Source organism: Phoca vitulina, unplaced genomic scaffold, assembly GCF_004348235.1.
Source record: "Phoca vitulina isolate PV1807 unplaced genomic scaffold, GSC_HSeal_1.0 scaffold6, whole genome shotgun sequence".
NCBI lineage: Eukaryota > Metazoa > Chordata > Mammalia > Carnivora > Phocidae > Phoca > Phoca vitulina.
In genome coordinates this window covers 59,172,995-59,189,826 of record NW_022589709.1, presented here as the reverse complement: position 1 = coordinate 59,189,826, position 16,832 = coordinate 59,172,995, and the positions used below count along the sequence as shown (strand labels likewise).

Below are 16,832 nucleotides of genomic sequence, written 5' to 3'. Positions count from 1 at the left end.
ACTTTAAAAAAAAAAAAAAAAAAAGGCTGGTTGAGGCTACAATAGTAAAAGAATGTGTTGTGGCATTTCATCTACACGAGTCCTGCAGACATAATAAAAGTAATGCCAAGATACTAGGGACAGGGTACAAAAAACTCTTACATACACTGACTAGCCATGTGTATAGTCCCTGCATGAACATGTGTACTGGAATTCTTTCAGCTTTACTCTGCAGTAAACCAACCACACATACTGCATGTAACTAGAGAGCCAGGAATAATTTATCGAGACACAGACATCACATAATCAGCTCATAACTCTAACATGATAAATCTTATTTGCAGAATATGGTAAAAAATGAAAGTCTTTTTTTTTTTTTTTAAACCAAGGATTTCTAGGTTTTTACCGGTGCATTTTTCTGAATTACCAAATTTTGACAAACCATACTGATGCTGTGCAAGTCATTTGTTTATATGAATAACAATAAGAAACATTCTTAGAGTTGAATAACTGGCAGCAACGTCATTGTTACACAAAAATTCAACTTTATATTAAAATGCAAAGGTATTCTGATATATGATACTTAGAAAGTAATGAGTCTATTACACTACTTCCACATAGCCGGAATTCTTTCACTTTTCATCATTTTCATGGCTACCACATCAGACAAAATAGGCAAATGGAATAGCTTCTTACCTGGTCTCTATGCCTCTACTTTTTTCTACCCTTAATCAGCCCATTCTCTAGTAAGCTTCAGAGAGCTCTTTTAAAAAACATATTATCACATCATATCACTTTTTGCTTAAATGATTGCACTACTTTCCTACTTCCCTTAACTCTGGTCAGCGGTGGCCTTTGTGATCTGACCCCTAACTCCTTCTCCAGTCTTATTCTCCCTTGCAGATTGGTCCAGAACACTGGACTTCTTTCTTTTCCTCAATACACTAAGTTTGTTCCCTCTTTTGGGCATTTGCATTTGCTGGTCCTTCTGGGAATATTATTCTCCCAATTACTTATGTTGCTGTCTACTCATCATTTGGTCTCAATCAAGTGTCCTTTCATCAGAAAGGTCTTTCCTTGACTACCCTTATTCTGAAGAGGGGTATCTCCCCACTCCTTCCCACCCTCCCACCTCCAACTCCAGGGTGTAATAGAGATTACATCCTCCTGTTTTAGTTCCCTCTTAGCACTTACCACTATTTTAAATTACCCTGTTTATTTTTTAAATTATTTCTTTAGTATTTGTCTCTTCTCATTAGTATGTAAAACCAGGAGATGTACATATGGCTATTTATTTATTTTAAAAATTATGAACATAGCTCCCTACTCATTTTAGGTAATTCATCTATGCTTTGAAGGGGCAAATTCAGCAACAAATCTAAGCCCACAAATAATCAAGTTATTCCAGCAAAATATATCCTGAGAGGCAGGATAGTATGATGGTTGAGAACTGAGACCTGAATAAGAACTGAGATACTGAATAAGTAACTTGACCTATCTGCACCTGAGCTTCTTCATAAATAAAAAGGTAAATAATAATAGAGCCTATAGCATGTGAGATTAAATAAAGATAATGTGAAGAACATGGTAGAAAGTATCTGATACATAGAAAGAGTTCTATAAATATTAGTAACCATTGGGCAAATTCTTTAATTTCTCTGGATCTCCATTTTCTTATCTGTAAAATGGGAATAATAACACCATCCCTCTAGTAGGGCACATAAAGTGCTTATAACAGTGGTTGTCTCTTATTAGGTCTTCAATGAAATTAGCTAATATCATTGTTAAAATGGAATGCTTACATGTAGAAATGAGGCTTATGCAACTGCAGAGATCTAAATGTGGTGTGGACAGCACTCATAACCTTCCAAAGTCCTAGAGAAAGCTAAGTTCCTGCCAGCTCCGGATGATGATGATAATACGAATTCTTGGAAGCCACACAAATTTTTCAGAATGCAGAAAGAAATCATTAAGCACCCTTAGGAAGATTTGTTTCTCTCCACAGCGAATGGTGCACGTTTATCTCTTCCTATAGTTGATGGCTCTCAGCATTTTTAAATTTGTTGACAGAATTTTTAATACCCTTTATTATAAAAAATTATTTAAACTAAAAAGACAAAACCAAAAACGGTTGACCCATTTCTCCCACCGCTGGCAACCACCAAATTGTCCTCTGTATCTATGAGCCTGTTTTTTTTTTTAAATACATATATATTTAATACATAGCATTATATAGCAACGACTATGTTATTTAAATTTAATTAAAATGTAAAATTCAGTTCCTCAGACCCACTAGCCACATTTCTAGGGCTCCATAGCCACATGTGCTAGTAACTACTATGGTGGACAGAGCAGATCTAGAACATTTCCATCATCACGGAATGTTCTATTAGAAATGCTGAATGTCTAGAACAGTGTCTAGCATGTAGTAGATATACTACAAAAATTTATTGAATGAATGAATACATTACTTAAATTATAGAATTCTGTGTTCTATTCTGGTTACTACATGTAAGGAAGGAACTAGAGATACTGGAGAGTAAACAAAAAGTCAAATTCATCTTTGTTTCCATAGTAGTTGCACTCAGTCAATTTTCAGTAGTTTTAACAACATGAAGGAATTTTTTCAGAGAAGTACTGGGTAATTAATTATCATTTGTCCTTCAAAAATTAGGCAAGAGAAAGTCAAAATTTGATTGGCTATAAGGCAGAGCATTCCGACCCCAAGTCTAATAAATGTTAAAGTAGGACATTATGAAAGATAATTAGTTTTATGAAAATTACCATGAAGAAAAAAAATCATCTGTCCCAAATGGCGCACCAGAGGTAGCTGGCTGAACTGATAATACAGCATCAACCCTGGGAGCAGGGCTACTAGTAACAACGTACACTTGAGAGGGAGAGAATATTTCAGCTGCCAGGTTACAGCTTACGTAATTGATTTTGAAAACCAACCATTTGTATAATGATATCCCAATTGTGTTAGGCCTCCACCTATACAAAAGTCACAATCTGGGCCAACTAATATTTATGCCTGTGCCTATTTTCCTTTGGGAATAACTGAGCATTGTATTACTGACCAGCAATTCCTGGTTTTATTCCCTGTGGTTTCAATTAATGGCAACTAACACTTTAAAAAATTCCAAATTTTAAAATTTACCTGTTTTTCAAGTTGGAAATTTAGCATTATTGATGCCAAATAACATTAAAATTTAATTTTACATTTATTTTATATAATCACAGAGTTGCATCTAAAGCTCAGAGGGACTTTGGAATTCACGTGGTCTAAACGCTTCATTTTTTCACAGGAGGAAACCAGAACCTTAAGGAGGCTGACTTGCTCAAAGTCACTTTGGACAGAAAAAGGATTATTTGTCCAAAATACACAGAAATCAGTGGGTAAAAAAACAACGTAGGTGTAGGGTTATATTTTAGAAGTATATTAAAGTATACTGTACTATCTTTACTTCATAAAATACAAAATAACACTAGAGATAAAAACTCTTAGTTGCAAGTGTACAGCTACATGTTATTTCAGACCTCTGAGTATTCTTATAATTTATAGATAAAAACTTTATTTTTTGCATTTTTCAGGGGACAGAGAAATGATGAAGGCCATAAGAATACTGAAAGATGTAGGTTCCAAAGTATTTTGTAATATTGTTATATATGTTTCCTAGATGCCCACAAAATGCAGGACAGCGAGAGAAGTCACATAAATTCTCTTGTTTTCTTTTTAAAACTTACTCTTAAGGTAAAAGACAAACACAATATTCAGTTTGTAGGATGCTCCTCAGTTCTCATCATCAATTAACATCTACACAGCAGTATTTCATAAGTGACTTACTAGAACCTTTCATTGCATAAATTCATGCTATTGAATTTTATCTGTTCCACGGAGTTATAACATAATAGACAATTGTATCAGAAAGTTAAAAACAAGTATTAATGGCTAAAAAATGAAAAATTCTCAAAAAGTAATGTATCAGTCATCTAGCAGTTGACAAAAGACTAGAGTTTAGCTTAATAACCAGTTAACAACTTATTTAATTAGTTAACAAGTTAATTCAGTCTGTGTGTAGTCTGTGTTACAAAACCTGAGCTCTTATTCTAGCAATATCCCTGGTCCAAAGCAAGTAATTTGTTTCTTCAGATTCCCTACCTGAAAGATAGGGACTAACTTTAGTTTTCAAATCCAATGTGGTTTGGATTAGACAGCTTCAGAAATTAGTTCTATGCAGACATGCCTTCAAAGAAATTATAAATCTACCAAAGGACTTGGTTGATATTGATCTCTGGCAAAATGGTCTTTTGAGTTTTGTTTAGTTTCGCCCTGCCTTATACTTAGAGTAAAGGATCTCTTTGGAAATCTTGCTATTTCTGTGCTCTAGCGCTGGTAAGTATCTTAACGTAGTACACTGATTTTAGAGAAGAAACTTATTTAACTTAATAGTAAATGCTTTAAGAAACCTCTAGGGAACTTCATGTGGAACAAGTTGAGCTAATTTTCTAGATTATTACATTAATCAGTATACACCAAGACTTTAATATAAGTCATTAGTAATATAATTAGATTATACCAAATAAAGCAACTTGAAGTATAAAGCTGAGAATTTTGAATGTTGTATTTTCTACTTTTCTTCTTATTTTTTTTCCACGTGAAGTTGCTAACCCTGTAAAAGCTCTATTTACAGGCATAGAATTTTACTTCATTTCTTAAACTAAGTTAGTTAAATATTCAGATGGAGACCAGTTTCTAATCTTTATTCTCAAAGGTTATATCCAACCTATTGATTTTAGACTACTCTAAATATCAATTTTGTTACTTCAGCCTAAATTTTCTAGATAAATTGGGTAAATTTGGCCTTCTTTTTCCTAATTCAGGTATGTTAAACCAGATTCAGAGAGGTGACAGAAGTAAAACTATCACATTTCAAGAATAAAATCTCACATTGCTCATTCTTGCTTTTCACATTCCTTCTAAATAAAATAAATATGTCATTAAAATGACCTAGAAAGATGATACATTCCAGTGAGGCTTTAAAAGTTTTCTTAAAAAAAAAAAACTTACCCATTTAATAAACAACATCTTTTGATGTTGTTTATCTCATGATCTACATCAGGGAATTACGTTCCAACAAGATATATTACAAATCAAACAATCTAAATGAGAATTTGTCAGAATTCCACAAAGCAAAATTTCAAGATGGGTATACACAGTATTTTTAAATACATATAATATATATTTTTTAATGAGAATCATTTTAGGATGCGATTATGGTACATCTTGTACCATAGCCAGCACTTTGGGTCCAGCCAGCATCAGGAATGAGAGACCCCTAAGGAAATCCTAAGATTTTGAAGGAAGTGATATTGGTGATTCAATATGGAACATACTTCCCAAGTCAGAAAAGCTGAGAGTTGGAGCACAGCACTATTAAAAGCCTTATCTTTCCTCTGTGCAGGTGTGGGAATGCAAAAGCTGATTTCAGCCCAAATTCTAAATCAGAACTTGTCATCCCATGCTATTTAAATTTCTAGAGCAACTGAAAGGACTATTCTTTTTTCACTTCCTGTGTTTATAGTTTGGGACCCAGTCAAAACATATTACATTGTACTCTGAAGTGAATTAAGATATAGGGCTGCAAATGTCCTATTATATATCTAGTGCTTTAAAAGGGTTTATAATAATCCTATTCTAATCCAGTCCTATGTTTCCCATGCAAAGATATTAGGAATCAATGTTATGTATGTGTAGGCCTAAATACTGAGCTATAATCTCTAATTGGTCTTGTAGAATCATTAAATCAATCTTTTGGCAATAAACCAAGTATTGGAGACTTTTTGGTCACCATCAGAGCTTGCAAAGATTGAGTTTTGATTTTCCTTAATATCCTGTTCAGTAACAGTGCCAACACTACTATCAAAGTTTTTACAGTCTAAATCTTTGTTTATTATTTTATCACGTATGGCATCCCTCTGATTCCTGTCCAAAAAGCTATTGTTGATGCCATGACTAAGGAAAGTTCTTTTGGCTGAAAGCTATATTGATTGATTTGCAGGAGTGTGACCCATGGACGCACAGTACCAGCGCGCCGTCTGGGCTCATCAAATTTCCTCCTTTGGTTAATGCTACTGTCCCTGAGCACATCCATTCAGACCATATGGTTCTTATTCAATACTTGAATGGCTTATTCAGGCAAACATCCAATGGCTGTAATAGCGATGTCAGACCCCCCAGGACTCACGCAAAGATCAGTTTTTAATTTTTTGGCCATATTTCTTACTCCATCTGCTAAATGTGCATGGAACAGTTCCCATACTTACATGGAACATTTGTGGAACTGCGCCCCCGGGCAGGGATCCCATATCTTTTGCAGCCAGAGTTTGACGAGATCATTGTGGATCCAGTCCTCTGGATATGTCTATGCTATCACTTGAGCAATATTTCTCCCCTCCCCCGACTTTTTTTTTTTTAAAGGATTTATTCAAAAAACTATGAGCAGCTTTGGTTTTATCCTGCTGGCTAGACAGGATGTAGGTTTTTTTCTTGTTCCTTCTTCAGACAGTAGTTTTGAAATTCAAAGTTAAGATCAGAGGTCAGTCATGGGTATTCCATTCATGTTTCTGAGACACACAAAGTCATGCTTATACTCTCTGATGCTCATTAGTGCCAGTTAAGACAGTCTGGTGAAGTATTTTCTGCCCACCATCATCTAAGGTTGGAAAATAATGAAATGAATGATGATGCTCTACACTGGCACCTTTCCTCTGAAGAAGCCCACAAAAAGCTCACTGAGATATCATCTTACTCCATCCTCACAAGATCACTACAAAATGTTGAAATAGATCTCTCTCATTTCAAAGTGGTGATTCATTATTTTGCCGGTTGTAACACAATCATATATTCTTACCTCAATGTTCTGCCCACAGTGCTTTCTAATTGTAATTCCTGAGATAACAAATTGTTACAGGTAGATAAGTGAAAAATCCGCTTAGTATTAAAGGGTAAAATACATTGTCACCACCAATCTCAGGCTCAGTGACTTACTTTATCCCTGTGACAAGAAAAATTTGCTTTTTTCTCTGCAAATTTCCCATCTGCAGGTAAGGTAAAATCAGGGGCAGTGTAGAGGGGCACAGTTTCAACTTTGGAATCGGAAAGACCTGGGTTGGAGTCTCAGCTCTGCTTTTAAATTGCAGTGTAATCTTAGGCTTTCAAGTCTTACTCTCCCCATCTGTAAAATAGAGTTAAAACAGTACCCACCTCATAGGATTTTTGCCAATATTAAACAGAACAAATATGTGCCTGGCACAGTGTAAGTACTTCAAAATTTTTCATTATCATCATCATCATCATGGTTACTGGTAATGCCAACTATATTTTAATGCCACACAAAGTTGACTAGACCAGGAGAAATTCCTACTTTAATTGTGTCACTGGCTCTTTGCATGGCTGTTTTGGTTGGAGTAAAAATTCTGAGTTCTGGTTTAATTTCTTTTCTTTTCCTTTTTTTTTTTTTTTTGAGTTCTGGTTTAATTTCCAAATAGATATAGCCTTAAGAGAAAAATCTGCATTTGGCAACAGTAAACATGCTTCCCTTTTAAGGAAAAAAAATAACTGAAATTAACAATAAAAATTCATAAATAAATAACATGGCAAGTGCAGTTAGTAAAAAATAAATAAAAAATAAAGAATGGCTTAGCTCCCATATCTAGTCCTTTTTATTTTTTTCTCTTAAACATGTAGGTTGATCTGGTACTTTGAAATCCTTTTCATAAATTCACTGTTAATGATAGAGATGGTTTGAGGGTCTTCTCATAGCACTCTGCCCTTTTCCTTTCTAGAAGTCTGCATATGTATTTGTTCTTTTCATTCACTCATTTAAGATTTGTTAGTCATTTTCATAAAGCTATCTATTGATCGTCCATGTCTCTGAAAGAATGGCTAATATTTGCTTTGTAGATTAATCTTACTTATTTTTATTTTTTAATATTTATTTATTTATTTATTTTAAGTAGGCTCTACGCCTAGCATGGAGCCCTGTAGATTAATTTTAGATAGTGAAATCCAACGTATTGACTATATGAAACTACGATGTTGTAAGTATGCGTGGTCTCTTGGTACACCAACTTTGCTATACTTACAAAGTTCTTAAATAATCTTTCATGGAGCCCAAGATGTTCTGTTGAGGCATGTAAGAAGCTGAGAAGGGTCCAAAGACAGGGTAAGGAGGTAGGCAAGGAGTTCTTTTAACAAGAGTATTTCCATTTTTTCAAATGTATATTATCAGAATTCTGTAGACTTCATTTGAAGAAATGATTTAGGGATCAAAAAGTTGACAACCACTATCCAAAATTAAGAATGTAAATCTTTAGGGGTGCCTGGCTGGCTCAGTCGAAAGAGCATGTCACTCTTGATCTTAGGGTCATGAGTTCAAGCCACATGTTGGGTATAGAGATTACTTAAATAAGCTCTAAAAAAAAGAATGTGAATCTTTAGAAATCAAATATATTTTCGTCCCATTTTATTCACTTTCTCCTGTCTGTGCTTATTCGTGTATATGCTTTAAAGTATTATATCTCTGTTTGTTTATCAAATTTAAATTCAATACTATTAGATTTAATATTATTGAGAGTGTTTTCTTGGTATCCCTCAAAATTGTCGGTAATTTCCAAACAAATATCACCTCTATCACATATATGCAAATACTGTTAAGATATAACATTTGAGGGTCCTATTATTAAGCACAAATGATAAGATATTAAATATGTGCCTACCATATAAATGATTAGTGGGGTTGAGCTATGTGTTCTCAGATAGCCACTACCTGTGGTTTCCTTACTTGAAGTGATTATATAATTTATAGAAAGCTAGTAGGAGGACTGTGAGAGGTTTAAAAGAATGAATTCTTTATGCTTGGGATTTAAAAATAAAGTACAATAAAGAGAGCCATGAGGCTTAGTGATAGTATTATTCTAGGCAAAAAGAAACTGTGGCCCATGGACTAGATCACAAGAATAATAATCAATCAAGGGCAAATAAAGAGATTCTCACTGTAACTTTCCCCCCTTACTATTATGTATTTCTTCTGAGTACAGATTGATGTAAATTGCTACTTGTCGTTGACAAGAACTGCTGACTCCAAAATAAACCTAGACTGTTGTTTCAAGAATGCAGTTCTTAATATTTTCTATTACTTCAGTGAAAAAAAAGAAAGAATTTTTTGTAGTGTGTGAAGGTCTCTGTATTTTTACTGGCTACTTACAAAGTCTCAAAAAAAGATCCTTAATCCTTTAAAAATGATCTATCAATTCATACATTTAGCACAATTTACCAATATTTCCAAACTCAGCATGGAAAAGCCATCAACATGGCACTAGGTCACAGGTCTTGAATGAAGCCGTCAGCAAGGATTAATAAAACTGTGACAGCTGCCCAAAAGCTTTCATTCTTTTATTTAAACATCAGATTGCAACCTGAAATGCAGTGTAATCTTTGTTGAAAGTCCCCCAACTAACGGAAGAATTCAGAACAGAAGACAGTAGTAGTTATTATTGTAAATTCAGCATGTAGCAATAAATTCTAGAATTCACATATATAGCAATTCCTAAAGAATTTCAGAAATAGCATAAACTATTCTTATCTATTTGAACAATTCTTAATAATGATATTTTTCTGAAAACTAGACTGATGAAACTAAAATTACTTAGCTACAATTTCTATGCTCAGTAAATTGTTTAATTATTCCTCTACTACTAGCCCTCTTATGTTGTAATTTTAAATCAACTCTAGTTTGACTCTAGTTATAAAATATATTTGTGGGTCACATAATTTTCCTGGGAATTATTTATCAGAAAGAAACCTAGACTTACATGACTAAACAGACTATATTATATGACAACAAGATTATTGTTGGATTTTCTATACAAATATATACATATATGCACAGAAAGTTTTAACAGAGCTAGAAAATAAATAGTCACTGTAGTTTCCCAAACACTGCAGATGTGCAGATGTCTATATGTGCCAATTAACTCATTAGGCTAGGCATCTACTATTTTCTCAAGTGCATTTTAAATTAGTATGCATGATTTCCTAGAGGATGAATACCAACACCAGAAATGGATCAGATTAGTCTACTTGTCAAATAGATAATAAATCATCTGAGCTTACCCCCTTTTCAATATTCCCAGTTTGACAGAGTGTTCCTTCAGCTGCAGGAATACTGTTGGTGACACAGCGGTTGCTTTTGCTGAGACACCAGAGCTCTCTACACACTTCCTAGGAAAGAAGGCAAAAAGCAAGTTGATCAGAAGTAGAGACTAAAATCATGTCCACTTCTTCCAAAAAATATACCTATGTGCACTCACATTACTTTAAAAAGACATCCCAGGTGTTTTTCTGCTGTTGAAGCATAAAAGATGAAGATTTTGGAGGAGATTCTTATACAAGATGTGTTACCCATTTTGCAGAATCATTTAAATATTTTTCTTTATAATTCTTATTTTAGTGGATAAAGAATATCTTAGTTTTTTTGATTAGGATCTTTAAAAAATAATGTGCAGAAATTTCACTAATGCACTGGTGCATCAGCCTAGCTCAGTTGGTAGAACACACGACTCTTGATTGTGGGGTTGTAAGTTTGAGGCCCACATTGGGTGTAGAGATTGCTTAAGAATAAATCTTTAAACAGGAATTCTTAAAAAAAATTTTTTTTCATTACTGTAGAAGAGTAGGGAGAATGGATGAATATGTAGAAAGGAAACAGGTTTATTACTCTCAAGAATATACAATTGTACCAACTTACCAATTACTAATAAAGTGTTACCAGGTGGTGACTTCGTAGACCTACTGTAATATTCAAACAAATACCATTTTAAAAAGAAAAAAAAAAGAGAGAGACCATGGGCAAGGGCAGGGAGTAATTTCTAAAATTCATAAAGAACAATCTAGCAATGTTATTTGCAGATCATCAGTGTAGCCCACCTGCATGAAAGGGAAATGTGGTTTTGAACAAATGCTGTTATTTATGTGTCATTTTCATAACTGACATATTTCAGATGTTGTTTGGAGTTGTCTTCACTATCATTTCTTTGAAGAAAATACTCAAAATTTTCAATTTCTTTTTATATATGATCACCGACTAGCATCATTACTGATAGTACAAGTTTTAGTTAAACTAGAACCATTTAGTATAAAATACATATTTGTAATAAAAATATATTAATCTGGAGTGCAAAGATAAATTTATGTATAACATTCACTTTTATTGCTATTATTTCCCAACTGCTCTTTTTACTCTCAAAACATCATTGTAAAAACTTATGTCATGTAAACATAATTCAGAAATGAAGTAACATATTTAATTCACTGGTTCAACTTTCCTACAAGTGGAAATGCCTCACAGGGTATAACATTGAGGGGATCTCTTTGGGCTCCTCTTTAGGATGCTCCCTTCCACCAGGCAAAAAAGGAGACATATAATTTCTATTAGACTTTTTAAAGATTTTTTATTTATTTGAGAGAGCGCACACGCATGCGCGCACGCGTGCACACACACACACACACCCACCCCCCCACACACACACACGAGTGGGGGCGGGGAGGGGGAAGGGGCAGAGTGAGAGGGAGAAGCAACAGTCCCTCTGAGCAGGGAGCCCCATGTGGGACTCGATCCCAGGATCCCAAGATCACGACCTGAGCCAAAGGCAGATGCTTAACTGAATGAGCTACCCAGGCACCCCTCTATAAGACTTTTAAAATACTTTTGAATAAATCTACTCTATATACTTTATTTATCTACTTTAAACTCTATTTGGAGAACTACTGAGCTAGAAGAGAGTTAAAACATTACAAAAGATAAACAAAATGTACTGTAAACCATAATATAAAGATAATTTTCCTGTTCTTACAACTCAATGTACCGCAAATTCTACTTTCTTCAAAGTTTCAGTTTCTGTTTTATGAGGTTATTTATACTATTTTAGTGTTCCTTTCTTATAGGAGATGGTTTCCTAATATAAGTTCCTAAATATATTATTTCAGTTTAATATTAGAAAACAGTAGGACTAACATTTTAGGGTCTTAAAATATTATCCCATATATCAAAAATACCCATATTCAAAGAAAAATGTGTTCACTAAAACAGAGAAACATTGCTAAAAAAAGTATATTAAGAGATTACCAAAAAAAATTTTATCCATAATCCTGGACTATACTCCTGATCTTTTATGATTTTTATTAGGTCTAAATCTTACTTTAGACAGAGGTCAAAGAACCTTAAGTTTAGATAGAACTGTGAAATGAAAATTCTATCATTCAAAGGGACAATGTTCATAGCATCTATGAGGAAAACATACTATGAGGTCAACTTACAGAAACTCTTTTTTCCAAAAGTGCCTTGAAAAATCTCTACCCAAAATGGCAAGTGCTCAAGATATTTTTTCCAAAACTTTAATCTCAAGATTCACAGTACAGCCCTCGATAGAGCCGTCTTATCCTACAGAGAATAACACATTTTGAAAGGTAGTTTCCCACTGCTAACAGGACTTTATTACCTAGTGGGCTCCTGGGGATTGGAATTTTGCTATGGCATTAACGTCCCACGAATTACTGTTTAAAGCATGGGACTGTAAATCTATGTATAGGAAATACTCCCAAGATGTTAAACTAGTCTCAGAAAAGGCTCTGAAGAGTTTTCAAAGAGATCTTATCTAGAATGTCAACTTGGATAATAAAGATCATGACATCTCAATTAAGATTTCCCAAGATAAAAAAATACTCACTTGAAAGATAAAAACTAAGAAAATTTTATTTTATACTAAGATAGCAAGAGGGACAGTTCCTGAAAGAACTTGAGAACATTTTCTTCTTATTAAAAAAGATTTTATTTATTTAATTTAGAGAAAGAGAGCGTGCGCATGAGTGGGCAAGGAGGAACAGAGGGGGAGGGAGAAGAAGGAGAGAATCTCAAGTGAACTCCATGCTGAGAGTGCAGAGCCCCACATGGGGCTCAATCCGATGACTCCGAGATCATGACCTGAGCCCAAACCAAGAGTCAGACGCTTAACTGACTGAGCCACCCAGGCGCCCAGAGAACATTTTCAGACATTTAGAAATACCCTTCTTTAAACTGCTGGATCCTAGAACATGGATGATATATTTGCATGGATATATGCATAGGTATATCAGTTGCCAAATAAGGACCCTAAGGTAGGTCCCAAGCTGGTTCACTAGTAAGTTAAATGCATTCTGAAATTTTTTGGCTCTTGGGGAATTTGTATAACCACCATCATAGGAAATGGATTAATATCCCTAAATAAAATAAATATGATAGAATATAGTGAGAGAGATTGATGATTTTTTTGACTACCCACCATCTTAGCTCAGAACATAATTCTCTTTCACATACTCATATTTCTTTTTAGGAGAAGTTAAGATTTATTAAGATTACTCTTATGACTTCTATGAACTAATAAACCATTGCCTGTGTTAGGGTGATTCCCTTCTCTAACCCTACAATTTATTTTGGGAAGACTCTAGGAGAAATTTTGGTCTCTGTGCTTGCCCTTGAGGTTAAGGAAGGAGAGTGAAGTTATCAACAGTCTTCACTAAGGGAAATTTCTGTTACATGACACTGAAAATTGGAAATGGACTCTCTAATTTCATGGGCTCAACTTCTAACCAACTGGGAGGATTGCCTGGCAAAACAAAACATTATTTCCCATTCATTCAAGAATATTTCTTGAGCATCTACTATTCACCAGGCATTACGTTAGTGTAATGAAAAAAATAACACTATCAAAGAATTTACAGGAACCAGGGAGAAGGTAGGGTACAATCAGACACATAGCTCAAATGCCGTAGATTGGCACTGCTCTATGGAATTTTTAATATTGTGACAAAATTAGAAGAGTGATATCAATGTGGTTAGATTTTTTTTCATGAAACTAAATTTCTTATTTTAACAGACTCTTCTTATTTATTAGTTTTATTCTTTTTACTTTTTAGGTGTTACAATAGACTGTAAGGTCCCTGAGAGCAGGGTGTATGTGTTAATGGCAGTCTTGACAAAATGTTTCTACTTGGCAAAATTAAAAGTTAACATCCCTGTGGTTTGCTAATTTTCAGGGAGAAATTTCCCTTGCCTACAAAAATCTAAAAGCTTGTGAACCACTCACTGCCCAAAACTTGATAATCAGTGTTCTGTTTTTTTAAACATATCAAGGTGTTTATCAATTGTTTCTGTTCCAGCACTATCTTCTGAATTCAAATTCTTTCTTTTGACATGCATCCTTTCAGAGTTAATTTAGCAAGAGACTCTTGTTCCTTTTTTTTTTTTAAGATTTATTTATTTATTTTAGAGAGATGGAGGCAGGGGAAGGGGCAGAGGGAGAGGGAGACACAGAATCTCAAGCAGACTCCCTGTTGAGCACAGGGCCTGACATGGGGCTCGATCTTACCATCCTGAGATAATGGCCTGAGCTGAAATCAAGAGTTGGATGTTTAACTGAATGAGCCACCCAGGCGCCAAGGGACTCTTGTTCTTCATTGTTTAAAAATATATCTTTTACCCTCATGTTTAAAATGATATTTTAATTGAATATAGAATTCTAGGCTAACATTTATCTTATCTCAGCATTTGAAGGTATTAAGTTCATTGTCATCTGGACTCCATATATGGAGGCTGATGAAAAATCATTTGTCAGTCTAATCACTGTTTCTTTGTGATAAAGTCTAGTTGCTTTCAAGAGTTTGTCTTGGCTATAGTGCAGTTTCACCACTGTATCTAGGTGTTCTTTTATTTATCTACTTGGGGCTCATGCTTTGAATTTATATCTCTCTTTGATTCTGAAAAATTATTAGTTATATAATTTATATAATATATATATAGTTATAGAATTAGATTTGTAATATACGACTTCCCCATTCTTCCAGAACTTCTAATCAACTTATATTAGATATTGTCACTCTAACCACCATGTCTCTTAAATTCTTTTCACATTTACCGTATATTTTTCAATTGGGGTGCTAATCTTTCTGCTTGTTCACATCATGGTGGACTGTTTCCTCACGTTGTTTGTTATTTTCTCTTCAAGCTTACCTTCAGGGAATCCTGTTTTTTCATAGAGTATCCTGTGCTGCCTGAGTTGCAGAAGCGTAGCTTTGTGCATTTGTTTCTATCATACAACCCAAGGTTTCACTTGGTTTTTGTTTCACTAGTTTTCATGAGGATCTATTTGGTCAGCACCATGTATGGAGACTGTACAAAGTCATACTCTGTTTTTATGTAAGGCACAAGCCTGGAGCTTCAATTTCTCATGTGAGCTATTTTTCCCCACCCAAAGCAAAGGGCAGACACTTACTTGTCATTTCCACTTAGATATTTCTTCATAGTAGAAACGACCCTTACCTCATACCCAAGGTGATGTCTCCTATCCTAACATGAAAAAACTTCAGCTCACCAGCTTGCCATTTGAACTAAAACTCTTCATTTCTGGCATATCCCTAGCTTCCTTTTTTTTGTTCTGATATACACAAGCTTTCTGCTGAAATGTAATAAATGCATTCTGTGAAAACCCCTGCATTCTGTAAAACCACTTATGAAGAAAACAGGATTTATGGGAAAAATAAGGTTAGAGCAGACCACTGAAAACCTAGGTAATTTCATAGCCAGAAAACTTTGCACTGTTAAATCTCTGTGTTTGATCCCAGCACCCCTAATCAGTTGATCTTTTGTAGCCTTACTCCGTGGCTTGTGATGCTTTCTCCTTAGAGATGTCGGTCTTTGAGGATATCTGCCTTCAACAGACACTATTTTCATAAAAATTAAGAATTGGATTCAAGGTATATCATCTTTATCAGTCAATTTTTAAAAAATAACACAAAGGATGTATAATTATAGATTCTTCATTTACCCTCATGATTGTAATAGATTGTTTAAAGCTTTGGGAATGGAGCACTAAGTGATCTACTATGTCCAATAAAGACCATTCTTTGGACTTGCAGGTTTTTTTCTATGAGACTTTATACAATACTATAGATTTTTTCTTTGTGAGAAAGTTCACCTGAACTTCACATCATTAAGGCACTAGGAAACAATCATATATGAACAAACAAGACTTATCATAATACTGGCATCATTCCACAGTCTGTTACTATACCCATGTGTCTTTTCATCACAGAAAAACATGTTGTAGCTAAATAAATGATATTTAATTATGTTTTATTCATTTTATTGCTCTGGCATTTTCTGCTTTTATACCTGGAAAAGTGATTGTATTTACTGTTTGTCATGTTTTTGAAACTGAAACTCTTCTCCTAGACATTAAAAAGCAAGTTATATAAAAGATTGGAGACAAAATATGCATGCCAACTTAGAAGAGAAGTCAGTTGAATAAATGGATAAAAGCCAGGGGAGCAGATTTGAGTTCAATGTATAGAGAAGTCTTCCAAAAGTCCAAACCGAACAATGATGAAATAAAACTGAATCTCCTATTACTGAAGATACTAAAGCATACACTTCACAACTTCTTAGTAGCAATGTTGTAGGCAGGAAAAAAAAAAGGGAACTAACACTAACACTTTTTCAGGGTATACAGTCAACTACTATGCAAGGCATATTCATATTTGTATCTCACTTAATCATCACTAAAATCTTCTCAGAAAGTGTGAGAAACATTATGTTCAGAAAGATTTAGCAATTTGCTTCAATCTTAACTAAACCTGGATTTGAATCAGCTCTACCTGATATTAATGCCCAAAATATCTCCACACAACTAAACTACTTTCCCATTTAAGTGCTCCACAACTGAATAAAGTCACTAGCCAATAAGAAAACGTTTACTTG

The 16,832-nt window shown here is 34.3% G+C and overlaps 1 protein-coding gene across 1 annotated transcript in view; it reads right to left on the bottom strand.

Moving 5' to 3' along the window:
* The window catches only part of ADAMTS6 (ADAM metallopeptidase with thrombospondin type 1 motif 6), a 287,534-nt gene that overhangs the window by 87,005 nt on the left and 183,697 nt on the right, over positions 1-16,832 (bottom strand). The window contains exon 11 of the mRNA XM_032404338.1: positions 10,157-10,264. Coding sequence (XP_032260229.1) covers positions 10,157-10,264 — 108 coding nt within the window. The remainder of the gene's footprint in view (positions 1-10,156; positions 10,265-16,832) is intronic.